This window comes from Gambusia affinis, linkage group LG09, assembly GCF_019740435.1.
Source record: "Gambusia affinis linkage group LG09, SWU_Gaff_1.0, whole genome shotgun sequence".
NCBI classification, from domain to species: Eukaryota; Metazoa; Chordata; class Actinopteri; order Cyprinodontiformes; family Poeciliidae; genus Gambusia; species Gambusia affinis.
This window is the reverse complement of record NC_057876.1, coordinates 5,935,851-5,951,352: the sequence shown is the minus strand read 5'-3', so window position 1 is coordinate 5,951,352 and position 15,502 is coordinate 5,935,851. Positions and strand designations below refer to the sequence as shown.

The 15,502-nt window shown below is 43.9% G+C and overlaps 1 protein-coding gene across 1 annotated transcript in view; it reads left to right on the top strand.

Moving 5' to 3' along the window:
- The window catches only part of gpc3 (glypican 3), a 147,561-nt gene extending 132,412 nt beyond the window's left edge, over positions 1-15,149 (top strand). The window contains exons 8-9 of the mRNA XM_044127787.1: positions 15,003-15,077; positions 15,145-15,149. Coding sequence (XP_043983722.1) covers positions 15,003-15,077; positions 15,145-15,149 — 80 coding nt within the window. The remainder of the gene's footprint in view (positions 1-15,002; positions 15,078-15,144) is intronic.
- The last annotated feature ends 353 nt before the right edge of the window (positions 15,150-15,502 follow it).

Genomic DNA, 15,502 nt, shown 5'->3' with positions numbered 1-15,502 from the left:
TGTATTTTGATAAAAAATGTATATAAAACTTTACACTCTTCCCCTAAATAAACAATTTTTACATTTCTTTCAGAAGTTGCTTTAAAGGAAAAATTGTATGTAATTTTTAAAATCTTACTATCAATGAGTCTGGAACATAGTTTAGATGGAGCCTAAAAGAATCTGACCCGACCCGGCCCGAACCCATAGGCATTGTGTCTGAACCCGACCAGACTAATTAGCTTCAATTACAGACCGGAGGCAGAAGTAAACCCAACATATTATTTCCATTGAGATTTTACGGCTTTTGTTTTTAGACCACCATTTATGTAACTTCTGGCGTTTTTAGTTTTTGTTTAGCGTTTTCCAGCTCCATTTTGCCGCTTGTTGTAACCGCAGGGTGGGTCAAGAGCAAATCATCTGGGTTGTGTGATTGATAGGAGCGGAGCAGAGTGGAACCACGCAACACATGCGCTGCGATTGTTACAGTCTAGTGAACTTACTTTGTTTCTATCCTCAACAGGGTTACCTGCCTACAGTAAGTGGATCAACAACTTTAGTGCATTCTTGTTTTGTTTTTTTTGTTGTTATTTTTTATTTTTTGTTGTGCTGAGTGTACAAATGGCTGATTGGGCTGTGCAGGTTTCAGATCCCTGGTTTAGATCAGATCATATTCATGTAATCAAATGGTCCTGTCAAAATACAGACATAAATTTTGCCAAGAATTTGTGGCAAGGCTTGAAAATTAACGTCCACAGACGATCTCCATTCATTAAGGGGTATTTTGCAAGCTTTTGCAAAACATTTCAGTCACAAGCTGGTCGCGACGTAAACCATAACATATTGACTCGCAGCGACTGGTACAACAAAAAAAGAGTAATTTTCCTTTTAATGTCTCTGTTTTATGCTACTTTGTGTAGCTCTATTGAATAAAATACCAAATAAACGGCAGATTGTGGTTGTAATTTGATCAAATATAACAATGTGCTGTGGACTCTTCTACAACACACATCAAACATACTGGCTGTAGGTTGTAGAGTTTGCCAACCACCCTAAGATCTGCTAAAAGTCAGTCGTATGTTCGCCCATGTGATGGAGTCAGATCGCCATGGAGACGGTCAGATGATTTATACGAATTGTCGCTTGCGCATTGTTTCAAACAAGCTGATGTAATGTCAGCTGATTCCTTTCCTAACTTTAGCGTTGGGTTACTATTTCCAGATCCGTCCTGTAGCTAAAACAGGACACATCCCCCACCTCCATCGGTGGGAACGCCCACAGAGTAATCTATTGGTAGTGTTTGGGCCTCCATTTTTGTCCCTAAATCCATTAATCTTGGATTCCACGTGCTCCTGATAAGGGCTCACCTGTGTTTCTGGGCTTTCATGCACACCTGCTCCCCGACTGTACTGCCACCATCCCCACACATACACACAAAAAAAACTCACCTCACAGATTTCACCCTCTCTTCATAGTCTCAGAGTCTTCCCCAACTCTCCTGCTGTCAGATCAGAGATGTACTGCTGCTTCAGAAACTGGTTGATTCAGAATACATTAGGCTGAAATTGGATTTAAATTGATCCGTCTCTGTGGCGGTCACATTAATCATTAGTTTCCAGGTGAGAGGTCAGGACGAGAGCGCCGAAATTGTGGGCAAAATCACGTCAGGGATCTTAGAACAACTCCTCAGGAACTAACTGCGTGCGAAGAGGTGGGCTAATCAGTTCTTTTGGCCCTTTGCAGGAACTTTAAAAAAACAGCATGTGCTGGAGTGAAACTTTGTTTCTCAGCTCCCACACTGACCAGCGAACAGAACTGTTGTCTCGATCAGACGTTCGGTCACTGAAGCAGGACCGAACGATCCGGAGCTCTTTTTCTTTTAATCAGCTCCCTGCGGTCAGTAAAACCCAAAGTGGAAATATTCCCGTTATGCGAAACACGCGCCTCGCGATGAGAGGCAGGGCCGGGCTCACCTTTCAAATTTTTTTAATTTTAAATTATTTTTTTTTAGGCTGGAACAAAGGCGCAGAAGTAAAGAGGGAGGCGATGAAAGAACGCGGGGCTAGAACAGAACGAGACAAAAACACCTTTGATACCTGCAAAGGTTGATACACTGGGAAAACCTAAACATTCCTCGCTCTGTATGTGGGTGGATTTACCACGCTGCCAGTACGGGAAGCTGGTATGTTAATTAGCTGCAGCTGTCACCCCTGATCCCCACCACACCTGATAGGATAGGTGAGTCACCTAATGTTCGCCACGTCTTCATCGACACGGCCATAATTCATACTGCTGATATCAGTGTTTGTTCTTGGGAGTTTTTCAGCTCTGTCTGGTTTCCCAGAGCCACACGGCTTCATGAATGTTGTTGCAGGAGACACGTGGCTGCCAGCTACAGCTTGTGTGCTGCAGGTGAGGCCTCCCCAAAGGGGGAGAGGCTCAGACAATCCAGATGTGAGTGCAGGTGTCTGAGGAGGAAGAATCTGGATGTGGGTGCCCACATGGCCTGAATCCTCTGGGGCTACACAAAAGATCCACGTTCAACTTCTGTAGCCAATGTTTACTTAAAGGAGAATGATCGTACCATGCAATACATGGGTAACAATGTAAAGGGATAGTGGCATATTTCTGACTTGAGGTTCTGTGACGGTTCCTCTACCTGAAGCAGAATAAAGCCAAGTAATCTTAAATTAGGTACGTTTTCCAAGCTTAGAAGTTTAACCTAAGCTGTTAGCTAAGACAAGCTATCAGCTTCTGTTAGCAGCTGTTTGTAGCTAGCAAGCTGTGGAAGCTAACAGCTTGCCGGACCTGATACGACTTTAGCTATTTAAATTTACTCAAATTGAAAAGCATATTGAGATAGAATGCTATATTAGTGGATATTAACAGTCAGTAATTTTACAACCTAAGTATTATCTTACCATGTCAACTGGGTCAATCCACTGGATTAGCTGATTAGCTCATCAGTCCTTGCAACTCCACCAAGAACAAAGTGTTTAGATTTATCAGTCTGTCAGCATTATACAGCATATATGCGCCATGGTGATGGTTGTTTCACTCAGATTCAATTTACAACATTCAAGTTTGATCAATCAAGAAAAAAGCCAGAAATCATAATTCCTCAGTAGTAGCGGTTTCATGTAAAATGGCTACCGCTTGTTTTAGCTGTAGTTTATTTGTGCTTCTTTATGTATCTCATTAGCTGTTTTACTGACTTACTGCTGTACACATTCTTAAAGTCATCATGTTCAGTTTGAAGGGAACAAAATCATAAAATGGGAAAAAGAAAAAAAAAAGTACTTCCATTTTGGTTGTATTGTTAATTGTTAACTTCTCGCATAGCACAACAGTTAGCATATCCCACAGGTTATGGTTTACTTTAATAATTACGTATCCATCAGCACTTGTTCCTGGTTGACTGTGGTCCTCTTTAAGTCCTTAAAGTTTTCTCCTTCACTTCTCTTGAGTAGTTTCCTTCTGAATGAGGAGGTATTGCTTCACCACCTCATCGGTTTGGCTGTAGCCAGTTAACTCTGTAGCTAATTAGCTTTTTATTTACCTTGTGGTAGATGACTTGGTATCACTAAACATGACCCAACCAGCATTGTTACCCCACAGCTTAGGAAACCTTGTTTTAGATGTGAAATGTAAAGTTTGTAGGGTAGCTTAGCAGTTTCTTTTCTTAAAGTGGTTGACGACGTGTAACCCACTGGAAATGTTCTGACCCAGCGTTCTCAGTGACCATCCCTGTTGTAGCTTCTAAACAGCCTGTTTAAATTGAGCCAGTCCCCCTCCTTTCCTTCTGCTTCCACGCCTCTTGCAAAAATGATGTAGCCGGCTGCCATCTGTGTAAACAGGCACGGCTAGTTGTATCTGCAGCCTCTCATCTCACTCTCACTGAAGCAACCCATGAGCGTTCCCAGCTCTGCGTCTGAGTGGGGTGACAGTGGAGTGGAAGAAGGAGGGAGGAGAGGAATGAATGGATGAAATTATCCTCTTATTGGACCCTTAATGCTCTTTCACTCCGAAGCTTTCCCAAATCGGTCCAGAGATAAAACCCTTAAGAATATCCCGAAGGCAGGAAGAAGACCCTTGGTTTTAATTTCTGTGGATATGAGCGCAGAGTTGACTCGGTTCTCAGAGTACATGTGATGGGGAGGGGGGCCCACCAGTAGTTGGTTCCTTTTCTAAGCTCCGTGCTTTTCTTTTTTCTATGTTTGCGACTGTGCCTCTTGGAAAAGCGTTTGTTTGCTCAAGAGCTTTATTTACATTCACAGGCACTTTTTGGATGCAGTAAATTGATTCCAGGCCCGTTCCTGGGTCGTGTCCATCAGCTCCGCTGCGGACCACAAACACTCCGCACACAGCGGGGCCATTCTCGAGGCCCGCTGGCCGCCACAGGGACACACAGAAGCCATTTTGTGGAATCGTCCTAAAAGTTTAGTCGAGGCTTTCAGCGGTTTGAGTTTCTCGTGTTCACCCTCCGCTCTCACCTGCATCCTAAATTCTCCTTCTGTTCGATTTTTTTTTTTTTTTTTTTTGCCCTGCCCTCCATCCCCTTTCCTCTGGCCTCCTTCGGCTCAGTTTTCCAGACCGTTCTTGAAAGGATCCCAAAGACTCTGCGAACATCGCAGGAGTCTCCCTGTCAGTTCGCTCTGAACTGCCAAAGGGAACCACAAGCGAACCACTAGAAAGAGCTGCAGGCAGACAGTGAAACTGCACAGAAGAACCTCACAGCGTGCGGTTAAATTGTCGCATGTGCCTTCGCTCCTAGTTTGCCTCGCTGCAGGAATGTGGGGGGGATTTGCCCGCTCATTGGTTGGAAAATTTCCACTGCGAATCCATCTCAATGTGCCAGCTACGTCTCCTTAACTGCACTGACCTCAGGAACTGGGAGGAGAATGGAAACACGTGCGTCAGGTCTTTAGCCACAAGAAGATAAAGGCAGCATCCGAAGAATGTCTCTGGTGCTGATAAGAGCCGTCATTGTGTCCTGACATGGAGACAGGGCTCCCCGCCAACCTCTGACCCTCCACGGAGCCTTAACCTCAGCTCCTCGCAGGGCGCTGTACCGCACCCCACCCTGAACAAGCTGCTTCCCCTCAGGACAGAATCACCTCTTTGTATGTGTGATTTGTTATGGTTTTTGCTTCGCTCAGCCGTGCGCGCCTTTTTCCACCATCGCAGCTTTGCTTCTGTGAGGAATTTGCGGCAAAAATTTATGTGTCTGTTCCGAGCTTCTCCTCCGCCTCGGGCCTGTTCTCCTATTTATGATGGTGTGAGCCGTTAACTGGAAGTGGAGACTAAAAATACATTGAAGTCAATGCAATTTGGACAGTGCACGGCGAGGGCAGTGAGTGCAGGGTGCTGTTTATTCCCTCGCCAATGCAATATAACTAATGGATCTTGACTTGCATTTTCTCCACCAGCCACAAAGAGTCTTTGTGATGGGTTGTATTCCAGTCATATCAGAGCTAACCACAGCACTAGACGTGGGGTTTGGAGTTAGAGTTCTGCAGATCTGTATCTTCTTTTTTGTTTTCTTCTGAACTTGTCTTCTGACTCCACTTACTGTGTCTTGCTGGCGTGTCCACACCCTTGTAAATTCTCCCGATATTGTCATGTTACAACCACAAACCTCAGAGTGTTTTATTGCGATTTTTATGGGATAGACCAACACATAGTAGCTCTTAACTGTAAAGTAGAAGGAAAATGATACACGGTTTTTGAACATGCCTAAGGATTCGCAGGCATTTTTATTAAGCTCCAGTTGCTCCCTAACAAAAACCAGAGCAGATGGCGTCCAGAAGCAGCGTTGTTGGTAACTAGTGTGGTTTCATCTGGGCGTAGATCCAGGTGTTCTGTGAAGGCCTCCAAGCTTTGTTAGAGAACAAACATCATCATGACGACCAAGGAGCACCACAAGTTTAAAGCAGGGTTAGCCTCTCTTTCTAAGCTTTGGGCGTCTGATCAAGCATCGTTCAATACATCGCCTGAAAATGGGAAGAACAGGCACAACTGGAAAGCTACCAAGACATGGCCGTCAACACTGTGTCCGCACATCTGTAAAAGATCTTGAAGTCACGTATCTATAATCAACCAACTGCGAATAGTCAAATTTAAGACTTTTAAGAACTTTTTTAGTGCCGCCTTGAACCAAATTATTAATGACAGGGATGGTTTGGGGATCATGCTGTCTTACAGTCAAGCGTAATACAGCAGGTTTGTCGTGTCAGACATGGGTAAGTGTAAATTTATTGTCAGTTGGCTAGACGACGAACGTTTTTGCCACTGGCTGACTTCTGGTGCCAACCAGTCCGAAGCTACGGTGCATTCTGTAAAAAACAAAATAAAATAAAACTAAATGCTTAAGCTTGGGGTTATGGGGGTTATCACCATAGAGAGTCATGCAGTGTGAGAAGCACAAACCCACTGCTAAGAGCCAACCACAGACGCCAGAAATTTCACAATAAATGCTACGCTTGACTGTAATACAGCATGATCCCCCAACCATCCCTGTTGTTGATAGTTTGGTTCAAGGTGGAATTAAAAAGTTCTTAAAAGTTTGACTTGCTGAAACCTGCAGACACTCTGGTCAACCTAAACTGGTAGCAAAGGACAACATATCATTTAGGGAAGCAATCAAGAGGCTCATGAAAACTCTGATCCACAGTTCAGTGAGGAAAGGCTGTTGACAGGACAACCACTCATTGTGAATTTCCCAACATTGATCAGTATAGTAGATGTTAATTTGCCTGATGTGTTTGATGATAGAGCTGAACAAAATATAATGTTTCTTGCTTGTTTCAGAATTGGTTTCTGTATTTTGTTAATAACGTTAATAGTTTCTTTGTTTCAACTGCTTTGCTGCTGAAACAAAGAAACTAGACTTGACTGGAACACGTTCAACAGGTGTCAGTCCCATTAGACTGCACTGGACGTTTTCTCCATTCCAGTTTAAAAGACATCCAGACGTTATTGTGTCTTTACATCCACAGCAGGCTGCGCCATGACGTCTCCCCCGTCTCACATTCTGGCCCTCTCTATGGGAGTGTCCCTCAGCCTGGAATAACAGCGAGCGCTGGGGAAGCTGGGAGGCAGGAGCGGCTCAGGGAGCGGCGCTGTTTTAAAGGCCCGGGGCAGGGCCTCCTGCGGCCGTCTCGTTTGTCTTGGCTTGACATTCCCAGCCTCTCCGTGCGCCCCTGTGGTCGGCCTGTTGGTCTCGGGGCAGACTGTCACACCCCCCACCCAGACAAAGGCATCTAGCTCCAGTCTGTCAATGAGCAGCGGCTCCGCACTGTTTATGCAAAGTGACAAACCGGCCAACAATCAGCAGCTGCATTTCCATTACAAATGTGCGCATAGCTGTGTTGAATACTTAACAAGAAATGTATTAAATAAGAAATGCAATTAAAATCCCACATGAATAAGTTTAATGTGATACGTCCTGAAAAGGTATGCCATGAGTGGGCCTGCTACATTGAATTTTGCTAGACGATAAATTGTCCCAGAAGTTATTGCGATAAACGATCATTTTGTTTTGGGACAGTTTTTTGTTTTTTTTTAAAGGTTTTATTGGCTCTAGTGGCCTTTATTTGATAGTTAATTGACAGGAAAGTGGGTAATGAGAGAAGGGGGAAGACATGCGGCAAAGGTCACCAGGCTGGGAATCGAACCTGCGACGGCCGCGTCGAGGACCAAGGCCTCCCCACATGGGCCGTGCCCAACCCCTGCGCCACCACAGCACATCCCTGGGACAGTTTTAAAGTGATATGAAAGTAATAATACTGACAGTCTCAAAGATTTATACATCTTATATTGTAAGGAAACATTTAAGACTAGAACTGGAACACATTTCAAATATCTTCAACAGAAACAACAAATAAAATGAATTATAAAGTCTGTGTAAACAAAATTGTCCTTCACAAAAGGGCTAGTTGAGACCAAAACACCAGACTAAAGTTGTCCAGTTTTCTACCAAAAACTGGATGACAAAAAGCAATTAATCATGCAAATAGAAATTATTGAGCTAGTTTTAATTCATTGTGCGATTAATCAATTTATTGCCTATTGTGACAGGCCCAGCCACACCTTCATAATCCTCCCTCTTCCTATCATCTTTTTCACGTTTTCTGCCAATTTTAACAAGCGCTTGTTGATCACATGGCTCATCAGATGTGGATCAAGTGTTTCCATTGCAGTTTTGCGAGACACACCGATTTCAGTACAGCCGAAAAAATGTTGGATTGTAAAAAGTGAGGGTTTTTTTTTTGTTTTGTTTTGAAATTGGCATGTTTCCATCAAGTTGATTTATTTTCATAATTCCATTTTGCGCAATTTTACGCTCAACCAGCTTCTTTTAGGAAACCAAACTCTGTAGATTTGGTCAGTCATGTAATTTATTTTTTTTTACATTTCTTGGTGGCTCCGGGCCAGGAACTGCACACAGCCCCTTTTGTTTTGTTCCCCCCCCACCCAAATGTGCCGAGTCCAAAAGCCATTCAAACTCTTGCTCCACAGAACTGACCCAAACTGATAAAATATTTGCTTTACTTCAGGAACCATATTGAAAGCTGTCCAGCCTCGAGGGCTTAAATCAAATTTGACTGCTTTAGGTGTGCCATGTGAACACACGGTCTGCCAATGCAGCGGCAATCTAAACCATCTCTCCCGTTTCATAAGAAGCACCTGTGTTTGGAGACTTAACATTCCACATACTTATCTGACCCTAAAAAGGAGTTAGCGTGCAGCACACATGTGCTGAATAAACTGTACAGCACAGTGAAGCTGCACTCTCTCCAGAGGGCTTGTAGCAATGTGTCAACCAGCTACCAAGGCGCGTCTACTCTGCAGAGTCAAATTCAGTCAACATGTGTCCAGACTGTGTCGGATCGATTCCAGAACATGTAATCTTCACCTGTAGCCATCTTTTTTCCCCACATAGTTTGCTTGTTGTGACAACTGTAAACGGCGAGCCGTAGGCGTCCGCTGAAGACAAAACTCCAGACTCTCTTCCCCCCTCCGCCCGCCCTCCCTCTGTTGCTCTGTCAGACAGACAGAAAGGCCACTGCGCCACACATGGGACTTGCACTCCAGCCTCTGTTTGACCTGTCAGGGTGATCCAAACAAACATCCGCTCCCCGCCTTAAGAGACCCGCAGTGTCTGCACGCATTCTGTTCTCGACAGGAATTGGTCTCTAAAGACAACATAAATTTAAAGCCTGAACGTGGCCGCGTTTGTTGGCTTGCGTGCGACTACCAGGCCTGCTCATTCATGGGGCTACCAGTCAATGGTTGGACGGTTGACCCTTCGCCTCGGTCGTAACTTGAGCTCCTGAAGCCAGGGTGGAACTAGCGGGGATGCTCCAGCTAGGTGGTGTCCCTTTTGCAGTGTGAGGGCGTCTGGAAACGTATGATCTGAATAGATGCGCCGCAGGAGGGCTGTATCCTCCTGAAAACCGGAAGGGACCTTACAGGGCTCACATTAATCACTCACAGGTCGGCAACAACCACACTCTTCAGTGTGTTTTATTGGGATTTTATGTCTTCATTGACTTAGTTCTGCCTTTGAGGCGCAACTCCTCCTTGGAGCTGCAGTTTCAAAGCTGAGCGTCCTCCTCACAGAGCAGCCCACACCCTCAACTCCCCCACTCAGCTCCTTCAGACTAGCCAGAAGAAATTGGCAAACACCTGATGGAACTGAGCATCAGCCGAGCTCATTATAGGAGCTACTTCTTAGCGCAGGACTGATACAAAATGTTGTCCAAGGCTTAATAGAGGAGCCATGCTGTGATGGCTTCCTGAAGGCGGAGTTTCAGAACGACCAGGAGCTTCTTAAAGAGACAGAGTCCCAACTTGAAGGAGTTAAATTACGATGAAAATTTTTATTTAAGTCATATTTGACATCCATGTCATTTTTATAACAAGTGATGGTAGCATAGTTTCTTGATCGCTACCATCAAGAATCTAGGCACGTCTACTCTGCAAAGTCAGAGTAGACTGTAAATCTTTTCAGTATTGTCCCTGGAAAATGCACAAAAGTGCCTCTATAAATCTGCCTTGTCCTACATTTAGGGACTAAAAAGAAATGGAAACTCCCTGTGAAGAGGATGAAAATCATTACCTTGTTTTGCTCTATCTGATAAGTTTGTGGTTGTAACGTGACAAATGCAAAAGAAATGTGAGGCATGTAAATACTATGTCTAATTGTCACTCCTCCCCACGAGGCCATAAAAGGAAAAAGTGAACCAGAGGAACATGAATCTGGACGACTTCTGTCTGTGTCTGTTTTGTTTTGTTTTGTTTTTTTTCTTGTCTGTGCGATTCACTCCCACCCTGTCTGCATTTAGGTCTAGAAACACAGCCACAGGTGTTGGTCACTAATTATACCAGGATATTATTAGTCCCAGCCTGGCGTATAGCACTGTGCAGGGATCGAGGTTGCATAGAGCTCAGTCCCAACTGGGTTGTTTTTAAAGTCCTGCGGAACAAGGCCCCTCTGTGGTGCCGCTCACGTCCGCGTGTTTAAACTAGAGAGAAAGACCCTCTCTCACTCCCTGGGATTTTTTCTTTTCTCTTTTTCTCTGAAACGGAGGCTTTTTTCTTCTTCTTCTTCTTCTTTTTCTTTTTCTCCCTTCACATTATTGCCGCTGCAAAGCAGCAGCAACAGCGGGAACAATGTCCTTCCACTCTGTCTCTCGCTTTTTCACACAGCGCTCGTTGGGACGGGCACATCCACCCCACTCAATCATCCGCACACAAATGCAGACGCGCCCCGCTCCTCAACTCCCCGCCCTGCCCCTTATCCACACTGTGTATAAAAGCTGTATCGAATTGCACCTTGAGCTTAATTGGCTCGGCGGTACAGTGTGCCGCTGTCGAAAGTGACAAATCGCCCATTCAGAGCCCCAGAGACTGTCTGCCCACTGCCATGTCAGGGGACACGGCGGGGGCGGGGGAAAAAGTTAATTGTCCTTCGGGCCGCGGCTCAAAAGATGTCGTAACTGCGGATGAATTTGTGGGAGATGCAGTTTGGAGCTTTCTGAGGTTTATTTATTTGTCTCGTTCCTCTATTTAAGACGGAGCCTGGCGGCGCAGAGGCCCGAGGGCGATGGACAGCGTGAGGGAAAGGGCCTCATGCTCTGTGTCTCTACCAGAGCAAAGCTTTTCCACAGACTCCTAACTGCTCCCCTTTGTCACCCGGCACTCTTACCGAGTGTCCGCTGTAGTTTGACATCTCCGCAGATTCACACAGACTGTAAGAACTCAGAGAGTTACAGAGTCCCACGACAGAGTCCCACACTTCCTAAACTCTTTGTTTCTTGTCACGTCAACCTAAAACCTCAATGTGTTTTATGAAAGGGGCAAGATTATGTATTTTCCAGCCACGTGGTATCACTTTATAGCACAAACTTCAGTTGTGATAAAAATGCTGCCTGTATTAAATATGACTTAAAATAAATTAGAATTTGTAATTAATGCCTCTAAATTGGGCCCCTGTCTCTTTAAAAACTCTTGCTTTTCATAAAACTCCGCCTTCAGGAAGTCATCACAACATCTCTCCTCCATTAACCCTTTAACTACATTTTTACCAGCGTTTCACTGAGAAGTAGCTCATGAGATCAGTAGATTCTACCAGGTGTTTGCTAATTTCTGCTGGCTAGTCTGTAGGAGCAGAGTGGGGGAGTCCCCTCGAAGGCCTAGCTAGGTGCAACCGTTTTGCACAGCTGAATGGTTGCCATGGTGATTAAAGGATTTCTGAGAAACCGGTTCAGGTCAAGAGTCTGCGAACTTTGCAATCCTAAGAGCCACGTTTACCTCCAGTGCAGCTGATTAAAACTTGTTTAGAGCCCCAAATGTTAAAGGCCTTCAAAAATAAATATTTGGCATAGAATACTATTTTAGGAAATATGTTATTTTGTAAGGATACCCCATTTTATTTGTTTTTAGGTTTGAAAAAAAAAGAAAAACCTATAACGTTTGTAAAACAAAATAAAGATGTTGTAGACAATCAGTTTACGTAAGAAATACCTACTTAAATCAGCATTTGTTATGAAATACTGCATTTTAAACATCGTCATCTTAGAACGGCCTGCTGAATATGAGCTAAAAATGGGTGAAATTCTCCCCCTGTCCCTGTGCTAAGCTTGTAGAGACACAGACTTCCACACCATACTTTTCTGAATTCTTTCCTTTCATTTAAAAAAAATCCCTCCGCCTCGTAATTTGCGCTCTTTCGTCTGTTTTAATCGTATGACATCGCCATGGCACTTCACAATCTGCAGCCGAAGCGTAAGGATGTGGAAGACTCCAAAAGCTGGGAATGATGCCGTGAAAACCCGGCGGATATTTCAAAAACTCGTCAGCGTGTACCGTGTGCTTGGTGGATTTCTCTGGCGTGACGGGGGACTCCGCCCCTCATACCTGACGTTCCTCACTGCGGAGCGGCTTTATTTTTGATATCCTTCTGGCCTGCCTCTTCACTCGCTTCTTTCATTTCAGTCTGTCACTGCTATCTGCTAGACAAGATAGCACACTCACACACTCACAGGCAGGAGGACCTGCTGAGTGTCGGTAAGAAAATAGCTCTGGATGCAAAGCAAGACGGCAGTAAGAAAGAAGAGAGCAGCAGGTGTCCAAGAAGCTGCTGCTGCTAAAGAGAAGGGAAACCAAGAGAGGAAAAAAATATATATAAGGGAAGTTAAGGGTTTTCCTTTCTCTTTTTGTTGCTAGTAATTCATAACATTGGCAAAATCTTCCCACTTCCTCTGTGCATTTACAACCATCCACAAATCATACTATCAATCAAACTGGCACCGTAGTAAAATCTGGAGTTTTTCTGGGTTTTTTTGTTTTTTTTTAGATTATCATCAACGTTTCCACAGATTCTGCTTTCAAATTTAGGAACAATCAAAATTCTCCAAATTTATTTAGCCACTATTTTTACAAGAAATCTGTGCATTTTTTATTTTATTTATTTATTTTTTTTAATAAAATGAAAGCAAAAACGACCTTGAGACGATAAGAGAGAACAAAGCGTGTTTCAGTGTGTTTGTTTTCTTCTCCCTTTGGGCACACTGGGACGAAAACATTTCTCACATTTCCAAAGCCAATAATCGGTCAAACGAGCTGAAGCGGAGTCATAAAAAACCAGAACTTAATCTGGTTCTGGTTTCACATCACAAACCCAACTCGATTTCTCATTTGTTGAACTCAGTAGTCAGGTTAGCTGTGCCACAACCAACAGAAATAAAGTCTCTCTTAGTTTGTCGGTATTCTGAATCAGAACACGTCAAAAATGACCTGGTCATTAACAGGTTCCAAAAACTAGTCCTCGTAGTTTTACGTTTTAAATCCTCTGGGCTGAGTTACTCAATCACAGAACAAAAGCAAAATGTCTTTTTAAGAGTTGGACTTAAGCTGGTAACGTGATCACTGTCCTCAGTGAAACAAGTCCTGAACACTGAAAAAAAAAAAAAAAAACACCAAATCTTACCAAGTATCTCGTCTAGTTTCTGGTGCAAATATCTCAGCACACTTGAACCAAACTAACTTAAAAGAGTTTGTTTTAAGTAACTAAATCCTTAATATTGATGAAGAAGTTCCAGTTCCACTGGCAGATTATTTTAACCAACAACATCAGAAGAATGTCTTTTAGTAATTGAAATAATCTGACTGTGGATCCTGTACTTTTTAAAATCCACATTAAGGAATTAATGACTTAAAACAAGCTGATGATGCTGAAAGGTTCCTTGCAAGTTCGTTTTGTCTTATTTCATGTGTGCTAAGATATTTCCACTAGAAACTAGACAAAACACTTGGTAAGAGTTTCAGTTTTTCTGTTTTTGATGTGGGCTGAAAAGCCACTCAGAGGTAAAGAAGCCAAATACACCTAAAGCATCATGAATAAATCTGATTATACTTTGGAAACGTGATTAGGGACGTCAGTCTTACCTTTTGGAAACGTGACCTTGTCACCCCAACCTAACAGACCTACGTAAAAATGTAGGGTAAGCGTCTGAATTTGGAGAAAGTTGAAAGAGGATCCCCTCAAAAACGTATTTCTCCCATTATTCTGGCAATCTGTAAGTAGAAATAGTGTTGGTCATCTTAACTAGCCGAAAACTGTAAAACGTAAGTTTTGGTTAATGTGAGAAAAAGCAGTTGTTTATATGTAAATATGTTGTCTTAACTGCATTTTTTTCCAAAAGACATTTCAGACTGATCATACCGAAGCCGTCTGTTTAAAATAGCTGGTATCTTGACCGACGCTCCCTAAACGGTTTTCACTGCTCGCAGTGTTGCCATTCTCGCAGACGGAAACATGCCGTTTTACGGCCCCACGGTTTTAAACCGAGACCTGAGGAAACAGCATTTGTAGCTGTCGTAAATACCATCTCAGCTATTTCTGAGCGCCACAAATCATCCTCCGCGGAGCCACCGACAACATACGCAGCTTTACCCACTCTTCACAGTGCTGTGAGTTACTCTCTCCCGAACTCGGCACCGTTCCACACGCCGGTTGTTTCGGCGAAGAGCATCTGTTGCATCATAAAAGATAACTCCCCCCACGTTTCAGTGAGGTTTCAGCCGGCACACAGAAGGCACGCATCAGTCAAACATTTCTGTTTTTTCCTCCTGAGTCTGAGACATGACCTCATGCAGCCTCTGTGGGTTTTGTTTTTTTTTTTTGTTTCTGATTTCAGCAGATGCACCCTTCAGGTCCCCCCGTTTCGGTGGTCTCTCCGACTTAAACAAACGTGCGACGCGGTTCGACGTGCGTCCACAACGATAGCGTTTAACATCTGGTTATACGTAGGTGCGGTTTGTCCCGACGCGGCGTTGTTTTTACAGCTGCGCAAAGCGTCGCGGAGCAGCGAGGCGGACTGCGTGTGTTTTTTCTGTTTCCATCTCCGTGTTTGTTCTAAACTTCTCCGTCCCCATCGTGCTTCTCGTTGCTCCACCTCGCCCTCATTTTCTCCTACGTCGCTCACTTTTGTCTTTCTCTCTCTGCCTCCCTTCAGACCTCGCTGATAACCTGGATGACTTCGGAAGCTGGCAAACTGGAGAGGCAGATAAAAACTGCTTTGATTTGAGTGGTACAAGAATATTTAAGCCCACAACTGTTATCCTAAAGGCTCTGTTCATATCCATGTGTCTGTCTAGTCTAGAGGGGTTATGGTGGGCCAGATTCAACCAACATGGACTTCTACACATTCTGTCTAAAGAGCTTTGTGACTTTTCCAGGCAGATTCACTGATAAACTGAACTTAAAAACACTCTTAGAGCTGGGATTTATGACTCTTAACTTGATTTCATCATTGAATTGGACTCTCTGTATTGGTCTGTAAATAAAGTGGGTCTGTTGGGTCTTTTAAAGTGCCTTGAGGTGACATATAAGAAGAGTTAAATGAACCACAGCAGGAATAACAGGCAGACACGGAGATCAAAGGCTTAATCCAACAAGGAGAGGACTAAAACGGGAAGCAGAGAAACCAAGAAGAGTGACTATTGTGGGAGAAGA